Raw genomic sequence first — 16,614 nt, forward strand, 5'->3', positions numbered from 1 at the left:
TAGTTCTTGGAGTAAAATGGCCTTGCGGCCTATTTATTAAAACTTATAAAATAACATAAATATATAAATAACCATAACTTTCTTAAATAACTTCTGAGGGTAAATTAACTGTAAGAACAACAACTATAACCCTGGTCACTGGGGGAAAATTCTTTATTTTAAACCTACCAGTCGGAAACCCCTGACTCGGAGGCATGATCACGACCTACCCCAGTGACCTAACCTTCTAAACTCCTCCAGGTTAACCCTTAAGGCCTGAAGGTACCACTTCAATCCCCATCCTTCCATGTATGGGTAACAGCAAAACCCCCATCATATGGATGGGTACCATCAAACAACCCCCCATCCCCTGGATGGGTAACACATGTTACCACTTGTAACATAACTTTTTCCTATTAAAGGAAACCAAAAACTGCCCATACTCGGGAGGGTGGGTGGGAATCTCGTCCTTCACCGCTCCCCGAATGACATCACTTCCCCCTCTCCCACATCTCCTGCTCTTCCTAGCCCAACCCCTCCCCTTCTCTAAAAGGGGAAATCTTACTTCTTCTTAAAACGGCAAATGTGCTGTCCAGCACTGTCATGCCGTCCCTACGCCTAGTGTTCCCCTCAGCTCCGTGACTCTCTTGACATTGTAGGACTTAAGCCCAGCTACTGAAAAACTAACCTTTTCCCCACATACCCTCCCTCCAAAAACATCATAGATGACTCAGACTAGTTCTTGGAGTAAAATGGCCTTGCGGCCTATTTATTAAAACTTATAAAATAACATAAATATATAAATAACCATAACTTTCTTAAATAACTTCTGAGGGTAAATTAACTGTAAGAACAACAACTATAACCCTGGTCACTGGGGGAAAATTCTTTATTTTAAACCTACCAGTCGGAAACCCCTGACTCGGAGGCATGATCACGACCTACCCCAGTGACCTAACCTTCTAAACTCCTCCAGGTTAACCCTTAAGGCCTGAAGGTACCACTTCAATCCCCATCCTTCCATGTATGGGTAACAGCAAAACCCCCATCATATGGATGGGTACCATCAAACAACCCCCCATCCCCTGGATGGGTAACACATGTTACCACTTGTAACATAACTTTTTCCTATTAAAGGAAACCAAAAACTGCCACCGCACGAAAGGGGTAACCCCTTACCCTTGCGCGCACCTCCACACACTCAGACCTCTCTGTATCCCCTCTTGTAGACCTAAAGACCATAAGTCGGTCCCCACTTCATTCAGATGCACACCATCACTGCGGAGATACCGCCAGGTGTCCACCTCCAACTCCCTATGACGAACGGCTAACCCGCCATTTTTGATAAAGAACCTGCTCACCTCTTTATTCACCTTAATCCTGGCCCTGTCTACTTTTTTATCAGACCAAGCCCAACGCCAGGACAACCTCCCCACCATATCGGACCACACTAAAACCATCTTGGGATAAGCTGCCCGTAGCCTTAAAAAATCGCATTTAATATCTCTGATGAGGTCCCTCATCGATCTGGCTCCCATATCATTGCCACCCACATGCAATAACAATACATCGGGGGATCTATCCAGGCGAGAGAATCTATACACTTCCCCCAGCACCCTATTCCATTGCATCCCCGGGACCCCAATCCACCGGATAAGCGCCTCTTGTCTAGGAATCCTTAGCTGCCTGCCATTGGGCCGAACGTCAGCTCTCTTGGCCCCCCAGAACACGTAAGAGTGCCCGAGTATCCATACAAGACCCACTGCATGATCTGTTAACGAAAAACAATGCAAACCAAATAAACACATAAAACCAACTCATAGACATAAATATCACCAAATACCATACATTACATTTGAACCATGTGAGGGCGGATATATAACTTAACTCTATCCGAGTCCCATCTGCCCAGACGTCTAATAACCTCCTGACTCAGACCTGCCCTGGCAGCCTCTGTGGCCGCCCCAATCCTAAACGAATGTGAAGAGAACTGTAAAGGATCACACCCCACCATAACCACACATTTTTTAAAAACCGCTACAAACTGATATTTTGAAAGACACGCACCGTCCTCGTGTATCAAAAAAGGGCCTGTAGAAGCTGGTCTAAGCTCTATAAAGGCTCCCACTACCCTAACCGGGCATATGCTACACTCCGCAATCTTCCCAAAGTCCAAATACCTACCCCTCCCTGTTTGATCCGTCTTAGATCTACTAATCCATATACGAACCCTATCTACCCGTAATTCAACATCACGCTGCATGAGCCCTCCCGGAGCTGCCTTTGAAGGGCTGACCAGCTCACTTACCCTCAGCGCCCCAAAGAAGGCAAGCGCGAACGACGCTTTAAATAGTACACATTCGTAATGTGAACTACAGACCTTTTCCAAGCTAAGCATCAAATGCTTCAGCATTTCAAATGAAACAGGGCGCCTCCCATCCCTCTGTTTGTGCGCCTTCCTATATCCCTTGACTGCCTGTCGCAACCAAAATTCCTTAGTATGGTCACGATGCCCCTGCCATTTAAACAGGAAGGCCAAACCTGCCAATTCCCGATTGAGGGCCGCCGCCGAGATACATTTTTCAAAATCCCGAACGATAAAATACAGAACTGCCTTGTCCACTTCCGGATCATCCGATCCCATGCCCAAGTCATTCAAAAAGGCAAACCAATCCTTCCATACCTTAGAGTAGGCATTCCATGTAGCCTTACTCACAGATTGTTGAATCCATTTAGCTGCTGTTCCAAGGCAATGTTCCATATCCAGCCGGGACAGGCAACCCCCTGTTGATCCGCCTCCGGTGCCAACTTCCGGAACCTGTCCCACTGAAAACGAGACAAAGCATCAGCTAACGTGTTCTCGGTCCCAGGGAGATGCACAGCATATATGAAAGCATTTACTTGCAAGCAGCGAAGTACGAGATGGCGCAAAAGCCTGACCACCGGCAAAGATGCCGCGGTCAGCCGATTAACCACTTGCACCACCCCCAGATTGTCACAATTGAATCGGACTTTCCGGTTCTTGAATGCCTCACCCCATAATTCCATGGCAACAACAATGGGGAACAACTCCAAAAGTACCAGGTTCTTCAAGAACCCCGCCTCCTGCCATGCCACAGGTCACCTTGCTGCGCACCATTGCCCCTTAAAAAAGGCACCAAACCCAGTCGAACCCGCCGCATCCGTGAAAAGTTCCAAATCACAGTTGCTGATGGGCCCGGACATCCAAAGAGCCCTTCCATTAAATGCCTCCAAGAATACCTGCCACACACGTAAGTCCTCCCTATGTTCACTTGTAAGACTTACGAAATGTGTTGGTGCTCGTACTCCTGCAGTGGCGGCAGCCAGCCGCCTGCAAAAAATACGGCCCATAGGAATAATAGGGCAGGCGAAATTTAACTTACCTAGCAGTGATTGGAGTTGGCGAAGCTGCAATTTCCTAACTCCAATGGTCCCGCGAACTTCCTCTTTTAACTTCAACAATTTGTCCATCGGAATCCTGCATTCCATCCTCAACGAATCTATCTCAATTCCGAGAAATGTGATAATCGCTGTTGGACCCTCTGTCTTTTCCGGGGCTAGTGGCACCCCGAATCTTTCCGCTAGGTATTGCAATGTCCCCAAAAGCACTGCACAAAGGTTAGAACCCGCAGGACCAACGCATAAGAAGTCATCCAAGTAATGGATGACTGAATTGATACCTGCCACATCCCGAACAGCCCATTCTAAGAACGAGCTGAATGTCTCAAAAAGAGCACAGGATATAGAACAGCCCATTGGGAGACACCGGTCTACAAAGTAGGCCCCTTCCCATTTACAGCCTAGCCATCTAAAACTGTCGGGATGCACTGGCAAGAGCCGAAAAGCCGATTCGATATCTGACTTGGCCATTAATGACCCCTGTCCATATCTTTTAACCCATGCCACCGCTGCGTCAAAAGATGTGTACGTCACCGCACAATCTTCCGGCGCAATGGCATCATTCACCGACCCTCCCTTTGGAAAAGAGAAGTGGTGTATGAGTCTGAACTTGTTCGGCTCCCTTTTGGGTACCACACCCAAAGGAGAGACCACCAACCCCGATAGTGGTACCTCTTCAAAAGGGCCCGCCATGCGTCCCAGTGAAACCTCTTTTCTCAATTTGTCAGTAACCACCCTGGAATGCATCAAGGCCGACCGAAGATTCTTGGCCTCGGGCGGCACCACCGCCAGAGAACAAGGAATAATAAAACCATTCCTAAACCCTGCCTCTAAAGTGGCGGCCGCTGCCCGATCAGGGTATCTATTGAGGAAAGGCAGCATCCTTTCCACTCGGACCGGAGTCTTCCCTCTTACCCGCAGTATCTCCGGCACGACCTTTTCCTTTTTTAAAACACTTGGCCAATGCATGGGATCCCGCGCAGCCAGAGCACAAGTGCTTGAAGCGACAGTTGGATCCAAATCTGCAGGTTCCTTCATTGAATTGCCAGCAATAACCCCATCTCTTCTCGGTCGGTTGTCCCGGAGCTGCTGAACCTCCGACCCCTGCCTGAAAAAACTGACTAGGGGCCCTCGCCGCCGTCATCAACCGCATCCACAAGCTGATGTCCTTATGATCCCAGCGTATATTCGGTCTAACAGCCATCCTCTGACGGAATTGTTCATCATAGCGTAGCCACGCCATGCCCCCGTATGTCCTGTGGGCTTCACTAATGGCTTCCAGGTAAACGAATAGCGCTGAACAATTCTCCGGCGCCTTCTCACCAACCACACTTGCCAGAATGGCAAACGCTTGTAGCCAATTGGAAAATGTGCGCGGAATTAAGCGATACCTTCGCTTCTCCTCGTCCTCCTTTTTTCCTTCGACCGGTTTTAATCTATCCAGATTAAATTTTTCTAAAGGCAGCAACGTGAAAATTTCCACGTAGTCGCCCTTCCATATTTTTTCTTTTATCTCTGCTTTTAAATGAGCCCCCAATGGGCCTTCAAAGCAGACATAAACCTCGCTCCTTGCCGCATCAGCCAGTCTAACTGAATCTGCAGTTTTTTCCGTTGTCTTCACCTGATCCCCCGAAGTCGTAACCACTCCTGACGTACTGGGGGACACCCCCACCGCTGCAACATCAATCTGTACATCGCCCGCAATTGGTGGGGCGACCCCCCTCTGCGGAGGAGTCTTCTCTGATGTCCATGCCATAGCCGGACAGCTACCTGACCCCAATTCCACCCTAGCCACTAGCTCCTTAAGACCTGTTAACAACTCCTGTAAACCCTCATTTCTCAATTGCGGCACCCCTGCAGGCGGTAGAGCAGGACCATTCTCAGCCCCTCCTGACCTGTCAAAACCCCCCGACCCTGAACTACTCCTCCGCTCTTTTTGCCCCAACAAGTTATGCAGTAACATAGTAACAGGATTAGAAGAAGCGCACTCACCGGGCTGCCCTGGACTGGGCCCAACAGCCGCCACTCCTGGAACCACCGTTGCCTGCCGTCCTTGATCGTCGCCTCCATCAGACCCGGACAGTTCCCCTTCCGACCGATCGTCGCTGTGTTCCAATCCGTGGACCTCCTGCTGCACCCCAACTGCAGTCGCAGTGGTTGCCGAGGGCCTGCGGTGCTGCGCATGTCCACCTCTCCCCGGAATGCCGCCAGACCCGTTGGATGCCCCTGGTGATGGACTCCTACGCCTGCCGTCTTTTGGGGTGTGCGTTGACCGTCCAGTACCTCCTCCCCCACTGGCTCTGATGACTCCAGCTGCCCCTCTCCCGCCTCGCAGAGGACTATTGGCCGTTGTAGATGTCTGCGCAGCTGCATCACTATTTGCTGTATTTTTCTGTGTGTCCCGACCTTTCCGCCCTTCTCCTGCAGACCCCTCAGGCCGTTCTAAGCATCTCCGCCTTGCCGGGGGGGAAGAGCCGCGTGTATTGCTGGGCCCCCTTCCCCCAGTCACACCGCCCTTGCGCCGAATCACCTCTCCTCTGCCTTCCTTCTGCTGCCCCTGCCTTATGGGTGCCAGTGTCACTCCCTCAGGTGCCCTCCGCTGTTTCGAACGGGACGTGCCCAGCCCTGACTCAGGGCTGTATCTCTCAGGCGGCCGTGACCGCCGCGCACGAGGTGTTGCCGCCCCCCCCCCCCGCTCACAGCCGATCCGCCGCCTGCTAACACACTCAGCTGTTGTATAAGCCAGTCCGCGCCGTTCGCGGCAACCGCCGCTCTTAGCTGATCCATAAATCCCTCCATCGCCGCCATGCTTAAACTACAGCTCGGGAAAAAATTGAAGAGAGGTGAGGCGCACAACTAATCTCGTCCTTCACCGCTCCCCGAATGACATCACTTCCCCCTCTCCCACATCTCCTGCTCTTCCTAGCCCAACCCCTCCCCTTCTCTAAAAGGGGAAATCTTACTTCTTCTTAAAACGGCAACTGTGCTGTCCAGCACTGTCATGCCGTCCCTACGCCTAGTGTTCCCCTCAGCTCCGTGACTCTCTATCCAGCACACTGTGAGACAACTTTCCACATTAACACCAAATATTGCATTAAATGATTCAAGCATTTGTGTTTTCTGCACAGTACAGCCTGTAATATCCAGCTCCAATCAGCTGTACCCTGTGGTTCAAGTTCTACAAACGTAGGAGAGGACGGCAGGATATACACTGGCTGTACACTCCATGATGCTAACGTTTCATTAAGCATGTCTGTCACAAAATACACATTTTCTCCTTTTTCATTGTGGACAAAACTTCTGCTGTGTGTTTACATTCACTGGGACCTTTAGTCATGAGAGGATTAGTCTCTGCAACAACCCGTGCACCTTGGCCTATAGACTGTTCTGCAGACACCTCTCTTGGCACATCAGCTATAGCGTCCACTACTCTTTTAGCTGCAAAAGCTTCTTCCAGCATTGCTATTAGTCTCTTGGCCAAATCATTCCAGTAGGTATTGCTCTGTTGGCCTACATCATCCCAATGAGACCTAGACAGACCAAGAGACTCAACAGCATCTGAAACACTGCTCTTGTCAGTACTACACATCTCAAGAACATCAGCATTGTCAGAAATACAATTCTCACAATTATGCCTGACTTCCATGGTTGCTAGGGGCAATGGCATACATCTCTTAATGGTCACCCCTGACATCTCTGGCTGCAACAGCACATTTTCACCACTTGTCTTCCTGCTATACTGCAGGCTGCCTGAAGACAAGTCCTTATCAGTCCTCATATTACATTGCAGTAAATCATCATTTACACTGCATCGCAACAAGTCCTTCTCAGAAGTGACCAGACTTGCCACCACTTCACCGGCATCAAATACATGATCAGTCTCTTTCACATAAGAAACAGGTATAGTCTTACCAACCCAGGTGACAGGTGTCTGAACCTTTAATTGAGGGTGTCGTCCCTCCTTGGTTGTGCTCTCACAAGCCAATGCCTCCACCTGGTTGCAGGGCAACATTGCAGGCCAAAAAGGTTTCCTGTTGCCAATGGTAACCGCAGGCACTTTACCAAAAACATTTTCACCGGTTGCTATGGAAAACTCCATCCTCCCTGTAGAGCTTTTCCTGGAGCCTTTCCCCGTGCCATCACAGGATGAAGCAACAGATTTTTGGGCATCCCAGGCCTCTGTGTGGGAACAGTGAGCCACCTCTTTATAGCGGCGCCACCATCCAGATGACTTTTCTCGGGCATCCCAGCCCTCTTTGTGGGAACAGTGAGCTACCTCCTCATAGCAGCCCCACCATCCAGACAACACTTTGTCTCTGGTTACCATGGGAGACCAAACTCTCCCTGCAGAACTTTTTCCTTTGAACAGCCCATCTCTGCAGCCAGGGACACACAGTTCCTTTTGAAAATTTTTTTTTGTTGTACTGTCTCCTTAAGGCTGAGACACAGTACCCATCACTTTGCTTCACACAGCAACAGCAATACACACATACTCTTTACACTTACGGTTTCTGGCATGCAAGGATCTGAGGATCTCCAGCGCCATCCGCGCCCGCATTCTCCAACAACTGTAACGATCTGGGGTGATTATGCTCAAGTGGTGTATGCATTTTCAGGAACACCGGTCAGTCCATACTGTATTTTTAAGAGCGTGGCAGCCCAATTTTATTTAAACAAAACAAACTTCATAGAATGTCTTCCCTCGCAGGGGGTTCCACCATCATTGTATAACAGAAAACTTCAGCCTACTGGCTCACTTACTTTTACTTAGTCAAACTCCCTCCTGGAGCTTACTTGCTCAGCTGCATGCTGCTTGGTCGCGGGCCACATCTGCCTCCTGCAGACATACACGCTTATACTCTAGAGACCAACTGTCTCTCTTTCGTGGAGCCGTCTCCACCTGAAAGCCCTCCTGACTCCTACACCAGGCCACCTGCCTGTAGGGTGGAGCTGTTCCCAGGTGTGAGCCCTGAGCTCTCTTCCTGAGGGGAATATAAACACAGCCTACAAGTGTGTAATCATCATGCCTGTCTTTGCAAAAACCAGGCTGAAGGTGCTAATATACACCGTGACCTCTCCACAATATATATATATATATATATATATATATATATATATATATATATATATATATATATATATATATATATATAGAACAGAATAAACATCATCGCACTATTCCATGTCTCTTTAAGAGCCTTTATTTACATCTGAAATGTGAGTTTTCCTTTTCACCCTCTTTTTATTAAAATCAATTTTTAAACATTATCACACCATGTAAAACCTTTCTTAAATTTTTGGCTTCATCGTGTGAGCACAAGGATATCCTTTGGCCCTCCTTCTCTCCATGTGAACTTCATCCGTATGTTTCCTGTGAACTTGCCGATGACCAGTACCGTTCAGACCCTGAATTGTGATCGTGGTGACCTGGATCTGTAAATGTTTCCACTGTAAACGGTGTATATCACCACAAGCCTGCATGAATTGAGGTATATGCCCCTTTAAGTCCATTGTTTCCGGTAAGCCTTCACAAAATTGGCGGTGGTTTCTTTTTTTCTTTCTATTATGTTTTCATTGATGCGACCTGTCCCATTGATGCTTCTGTGATGTTAACCTACTGACAGTGTCTACTGACACCAGGACTTTTTGATTCAACTGTTCCACTCCTGTTTTGTACACTTTTTTCACATTGGTGGACATTATTTATATATTTCATATTTCTTCTTATTTGTGTTTTTACACTTATATTGTGATATATTTGGTCACATATTTATCATCATTATTTTTCAACTGTATATATAAGAGCTGCATTTTCTTTTTGGGTTACTTTTTGCTATTTGTCTTTGGCTGTGCTGGCTGCTTTATATACTTCATTTAGAGCACAGTGCAGTATAGGTTTTTGATATATATTTTGAAGTACATTTTATGTGTACTTGTAAAAAGAAAAGGGAAAACTGGCTTGCTATCTGGAACATAAAAACAAACCGGCACGTGGCCCCAAAAGGGATACGCTGATAAAAACACTAAAACAGGCACATCAAACTCAAATGAAACACTGAACCAAACTAAGTAAATGAAATCTTCAGGGAGCCTCAACGACTAACGTAACTACTTAATTTCAGATAAAAGTTATAGCGCTTTGGTACGTAACATTATAGCAACAATTGCAACCAACAGTATTCCAGAAGTATTGAATTATATTGTTCCAAAAATATTAATGAAATTGTAGCCTTTATCAAATGGACAACAGCTAGGGTTCCTATTCATTTAGAACCTTAAACAAGCAGAGATGCAAATAGGTGCATAAGGCCCCAAAATCACAAGTTACATTATTCTTGTAATTTTGATCAGTTTGGGATGCTTCTGAATCGTTCAGAGTTCATTGAAAGGTGCATTTGACCTGCTCTTGAACACCTTCTTCCAGCAGTTGACCTGTTTTCTAAACTGCATCAACCTAATTCAAACTGCATTTGTATTTCCATTGACTTGTGTGTGGAGGGAAGCAAGTTCTACTACGAACAAAAGCCTGTCTACATAAGCCCTAACATGCAAGCTCTACAATGTTGTTCTTCTTGCCAGGCAATCGTAAAAAAATGATACTTCCTTTTCACTGTATATAATGGTCACTTCAGTTACCAAATCTCATCTCACATAAATGGAAAGCATTGGCTTTGAAAGTCCTATCAGAACTTTACTGTTTATATTGGGGTTGTTTTTCTAAAGAAGTAGGGGCAATTAACTTTGAACAGTAAATAAAGTAAAGCTGTGTTCAAATTAAATACCCAATTTAGTGCAACAGAAATGAAAAAAAAAACAAAAAACATTTTTGCCGGTACATGATTGAAAAGTGAACAGTCTCTATTCCTTTAGTAAATCCACCAGAGAATGTTGTTACTGATAACGTTTAATGAGAACATGGTCTATTTACAACAGAAAGAAGGAACAGATGCCCACCACCACCCAGACCAGCCCATAGCATCCTGCTTAACAACTCAGCCTTACACCACACTGGAGACATTGTACATTATGAATGTGATGATAATTACAAGCTTATTGGCACTGAGCAAATCCATTGTGAGAATGGTCAGTGGACAACTCCACCTACTTGTATTGGTGAGTAATCAACTACCACTGGGATTACATTAAAAGGGATTATGAGTTTAGATGGAAATCTGCTTGGAATACAGAGCGGCCCCTACCTCTTCTTCATCTTGTGTTCATAGACAGAAGTCAATAACTAAAAGTAAATCCGTCTCTCACCAACCCAAACTTTCCTTGTGATAGCCTAAACAAAACCATACCCAATACAGATTTACTGCACAGCCAAACTAGTCCTAAACACAGTTTACTTCTCTGCAGTGCATACTACTTAGTCCTTCTTTTAAAACATGCTAGAGTAAACACTCTCTGACCGTGGCCAGGCTAGACCCTTAGTCTGAAGATCGATTATATTTTTTAAAGCTAAATACGATAAAGAAGTTTGTGTATTGTTCTCAGTTTGTTTTTTTGTTTTTTTTTCCAGAACTCAAAGAAAAGATAGAATGTGGAAAACCTCCACCAACAGATAATGGAACAGCTGTTATAGAAAGAGATATTTATTACAGTGGTGATTCTATATTTTACAAATGTGTTGATGGATATGAAATACAAGGATCTAATAAAATCATATGTAGGAAGGGCAAATGGACAGAGCCTCCTAAATGCAAGGGTAAGTCAATCCTAGAGCAGAAACATAACTAGAAAAGAATGTACCTCAAAACTAAAAATGTGCACACCCCCCCACCCACCCCCTCACATAATACATATATATTTACATTTTAGCTTTTAGGTCTCTTACACGTGGGTGCTTGAGCCCAAGCAACATAAATTCAAGTGGATTTACTCCACCTGGAAAGCCCAGTTGCTGTGTACATTCACCCATAGACATTAATAGCTGTGTGTGTTGGTACTTGGTCATATGCCTCTGGTCACGAAAACCACAGTGTACATTTCAAAACATGAAAAATAAACTATTTTTTACATGTGCTTGTATGCTGAACTCGTGTCCCACTCACTCCATAAAGAACATAAAATAGCCCTCTGGCTCCATAAAAATCTGCAGAAACCAAAACATTAAACTGCATGGCTACTGGAATCAAATTATTTTAATTTCCCATGATTTTGGCCTGGGTAAATTAGTATGCACTAGGCTCCCAAGACTCTGGTAGGGACTTGGGACTTAGGTACTTTCATCCTGACAGTTGTTGTAAAGCCAAAACTACAACCTTATGGCTTGTTATATAGCATACTAACACATCTCCTCTACAAAGAACTTTTAGTGCATCTGGAAAGTATTCACAGCGCTTCACTTTTTCCACATTTTGTTATGTTACAGCCTTATTCCAAAATGGATTAAATTACTTATGTTCCTCAAAATTCTACAAACAATACCCCATGAGGACAACGTGAAAGAAGGTTGTTTGAAATCTTTGCAAATTTATTAAAAATAAAAAAACAAAAAATAAAATCACATGTACATAAGTATTCACTGCCTTTGCCATGACACTTACAATTGAGCTAAGGTGCATCCTGTTTCCACTGATCATCCTTGAGATGTTTCTACAACTTGATTGCAGTCCACCTGTGGTAAATTCAGTTGATTGGACATGATTTAGAAAGGCACACAGCTGTCTATATAAGGTCCCACAGTTAACAGTGCATGTCAGAGCACAAACCAAGCAATGAAGTTCAAGGAATTGTCTGTAGACCTCCAAGACAGGATTGTATCGAGGCACAGATCTGCAGAAGGGTACAGAAAAATGTCTGCAGCATTGAAGGTCCCAATGAGCACAGTGGCCTCCATCATCCCTAAATGAAAGAAGTTTGGAACCACCAGGACTCTTCCTAGAGCAGGCCACCTGGCCAAACTGAGTGATCAGGGGAGAACGGCCTTAGTCAGGGAGATGACCAAGAACCTGATGGTCACTCTGACAGAGCTCCAGTGTTTCTCTGTGGAGAGAGGAGAACCTTCCAGAAGAACAACCATCTCTGCAGCACTCCACCAATTAGGCCTGTATGTTATACTGGCCAGACAGAAGCCACTCCTCAGTAAAAGGCACATGACAGCCTGCCTGGAGTTTGCCAAAAGGCACCTGAAAGACTCTCAGACCATGAGAAACAACATTTTCTAGTCTGATGAAACAAAGATTGAACTCTTTGACCTGAATGACAAGCGTCATGTTTAGAGGAAACCAGGCACCAATCATCACCTGGCCAATACCATCCATACAGTGAAGCATGATTGTGGCAGCATCATGCTGTGGGGATGTTTTTCAGCGGCAGGATCTGGGAGACTAGTCAGGATCGAGGGAAAGATGACTGCAGCAAAGTACAGAGACATCTGCAGAAAACCTGCTCCAGAGCACTCTGAACCTCAGACGGTGTGAAGGTTCATCTTCCAACAGGACAACAACCCTAAGCACATAGCCAAGATAACAAAGGAGTGGCTATGGGACAAATGTGAATGTTTTTGAGTGGTCCAGACTTGAACCCGATTGAACATCTCTGGAGAGTTCTGAAAATGGCTGTGCACTGATGCTCCTCATTAAACCTGATGGAACTTGAGAGGTCCTGCAAATAATGGGAGAAACTGATCAAAAATAGGTGTGCCAAGCTTGTAGCATCATACTCAAAAATACTTGAGGCTGTAATTGGTGCCAAAGTGCATCAAAGTATTGAGCAAAGGCTGTGAATACTTATGCACATGTGATTTTTTTTTATTTTTTATTTTTAATAGATTTGCAAAGATTTCAAACAAGTGTCTTTCACATTGTCATTATGGGGTATTGTTTGTAGAATTTTGAGGAAAATAATTAATTTAATCCATTTTGGAATAAGGCTGTAACAACAAAATATGGAGAAGGTGAAGAGCTGTGAATGCTTTCCAGATGCACTGTATTTTTTCAATGTTTTAACTGATATGTAATACTTATCGGTTTAGGTTTTTTTTTTTTTTTTTTGGATACCCAAAGAAAGCTGTGACATGAGAAAAGAGGGAATATAGAACTTGCAACTGCCTCTATGCACAGGTACTGTTATATGGGGTAGCAAAAGGAACAGCATGGGTCACTTTAATGTTCAGCAGACATTCATGTATATAGTTTACCTAGGCATTTCATATCAGTGGAAGTTCCAACTAGTCCATTTCAATCACAATTCTAATGTGTCTGATTTCTCTATTTTTCTATATATGACAGCCAATAATGAAGACTGTGGAAGCCCACCAAAAATAAGCCAGGGTGAGCTTACCAGTGCTGCACTGGCCAGGTATACTAGCGGTTCTTCTGTGGAATACCGCTGTCACAGCTACCACTTAATGGAAGGAACCAAAACTGTATACTGTACACGTGGAACCTGGTCACAACTGCCTAAATGCTTGGGTAAGTAAGAGGAGTATATTGTGTGTACATGTATCATCAAAGTGATTCAATTTTAAACGTCACAGTAGAATCTGATTTTATTTTAGACAATAATACCATTTAAATGTTCTATATTCTGAACTTTTCTAATACTTGAATAGATGTACTTTATCCAATACAAAATTAAAATGTTGTAAATTCTGTTTGTTTCACTAATGTTTGTGTACTTTTGCAGTATCCCTTATGTCATTGTATAGTAATTACTATCTACACATAATATCCAAAAGTGGTATATGTGATTTGGTTCAAGACATGCTACTGGTTCCTGTAAATAGTTAGTGAGCCAGGCTATTTGTTATAAAAGAGAAGTAGGAGTACCACACCAATAGATCAAAGTCCAAAGGTTTTATTTATTTGAAATAAAATACAGAAAAATGTACACAGATAAATAATTGAGCCAACTGTTTCAAAGCACATGCATATAACGGTTTAAAAATCTACTTAGGATAAAATAAGTAATGGAGGATAGTAAAAATATACATATTATTTATGTGCGTATTTAAAATTTCCCTATTTCTCGTATATTTTTTGGTTAATGCCCAAAGCTCCCCCAAAGGCTCTTCCATGTTTGTGAGCTTTCTGCCCAGTCTAGGTAAAACAAAAAATGCATTTTGGGAGCTTTAGATTGCCCTTTTCAGCAGGGTTAAAAGAATCCAAATAAAAATATAGAAAAATGTGCACAGATATAAATCAATGTTTCAAAACACAGTGCATGCATATAAAGTATGTTCAAAAGCCTAATTAAGATAATATAAGACATGAAGGATAATAAAAAATATTCATATTATTTCTGTGTGTACTTCTCTTTGTAAGATTTTCCTATTTCTATATTTCCTATTTTCTATATTTTCTAGTTCCCCCAAAGGCTCTTCTGTATTTGTGAGCTTTCTACTCAGTTTATGCAACCCATATGCCTTGTGCACGGGGAAATTTGTTTTGTGTGTTCTGTGTACAGCCCTTCCTTGTTCACCTTACACTAACTTCTAGTTATAAATTGGGGTGGTTGCCATTTTGTTTAGTTTACTGGAATTGGTGCAGGAACACACTGGACGCCTTCAGCTGCCATTGTTCTGTGATAGACTTCTAGTGTGTCCCTGTACCTTTAAGGATAGGTGAAGTGCCCCCAGGTATACCTGTCTTTAGCTTATCCATTGCTATATATGCTCCAAAATGGAGGCCCTCAGAGACTAGAGTTAGGACCACACTATACAAAGGGCCTTGACAAGGCAGTGTGGCTTTCACATAAGTAAGCCATGTTACATACAGTAAGCAATGTTATAAACTTGGGTAGCACATGGACCACACAAGCATATTAGTATGTACTAACTGCTTAAAACTGACCCTTGGACAATTCTTTTTTTCAAACAACATGGGTTTAAATTGATGTGCACCAAATTTGTTTCTACCGCCTCCTGCACCAGCTAATCCCTACGTGCTCAAAGGAGGGAACACACCATTTCTATAAAAATCTATATTTTATTCACACATAGAAAAACATTAAAAAAAAACCCATAAATGAACACAGTAAAAAGCATGTGTACACATTTGTGCAAAATTCGGCCCATCATGGCCAGGCATTGACAAAATAGTATTATATAATATCAGGTGAGTGAGCCCCTGTGCATCAATGTGTTTCGCTGATATGCTTCCTCACTACTCAAATAGGGGTGATAGAAGAAGAAACAGGACTCACTTGTCTGAGTATGAGCACTTGTGCAAAAAAAAATCTCCACTGTGCAGGCACCAGGGGGACAGAACAGATCAGAGCAGTCTAACACCTATGTGGGCAAATGTAAACAAGGAGTTGATAATATTAACTGCTTCCCAACCAGCCACCACAGTTATACTGAGGCAGGTTGGCTCCCCTGGGTGAGCCATCATAGCTGTACATAGGCTCTTTAAGATGCTGTAGCAGGCAGGGTGCCCGCAGCATGTCCCCTGAGCCGATGCACGTGCCCGGTGGGTGCGATGACCGCCGGGCACCCGCGATCGCTCATGACAGAGCGAGAACCGGGATCTGTATGTGTAAACACACAAATCCTGGTTCTTACAGGGGAGAGGAGACAGATCGTGTGTGCCTACTGTAACGAGCCCCTGCTCGCTCGGTTCCACTCTCCCGACACTCCTCTGCGGCTATAGAATCAGATTGCAGATCGCAACATCTGATGGTTCGGTCATCTGATGCTCCGGGACTAGAACTACAGCTATGTGCCGTTCTAATCCAGTTGTGTAGCTCAGAACAAACACCAGGCAGGCTGTATGTAAGTTCAAACAGGGATCTCTTTTATTGAAAGAGGAGGTGCATACCTCCTGCTCATATTACTCTGAACATACACCTGTGACCAGAAACCTAATTAACATGGGCTAATTAACTAATCCCTTTAGACAGCCTAGATGACTCAGTCATGACCTTTAGGCCAGACTGGCCGTCTTGTAGCACAGAAAACCCAATCAACATATTCACAAATCAACACCGAACTCTTCTTCACACAATAGCAGAGTTAACACAAACAACAATGGGGATCTAATGACTCTTAGATCCCATACTAGACTTATTTACAATACACATTCTAGCAGGCAACAGACAGACAGTTGGAGTTGATGACACCAGCATCTCCTCACAGGATGTGTCCCAACAGTATGAATCAGTCTTATCAGCAGGGGGGCTGCTGGAGGAATCCCCCCTCCCTCTACAGCAGTGGTTCTCAACTCCAGTCCTTGGGACCCACCAACAGGCCAGATTTTAAGTATTACCTTA

At 44.4% G+C, this 16,614-nt stretch overlaps 1 protein-coding gene across 3 annotated transcripts in view; it reads left to right on the top strand.

The window, feature by feature from the left end:
• The window catches only part of F13B (coagulation factor XIII B chain), a 138,202-nt gene that overhangs the window by 104,406 nt on the left and 17,182 nt on the right, over positions 1-16,614 (top strand). For 2 of the 3 annotated variants that reach the window (XM_073592924.1, XM_073592925.1), the window contains 3 exons: positions 10,333-10,512; positions 10,922-11,107; positions 13,635-13,817. In XM_073592924.1, coding sequence (XP_073449025.1) covers positions 10,333-10,512; positions 10,922-11,107; positions 13,635-13,817 — 549 coding nt within the window. The remainder of the gene's footprint in view (positions 1-10,332; positions 10,513-10,921; positions 11,108-13,634; positions 13,818-16,614) is intronic. The other variant, XM_073592926.1, reaches the window with a different exon arrangement.

This window comes from Aquarana catesbeiana, linkage group LG07 (assembly GCF_042186555.1).
Source record: "Aquarana catesbeiana isolate 2022-GZ linkage group LG07, ASM4218655v1, whole genome shotgun sequence".
Lineage (NCBI taxonomy): Eukaryota > Metazoa > Chordata > Amphibia > Anura > Ranidae > Aquarana > Aquarana catesbeiana.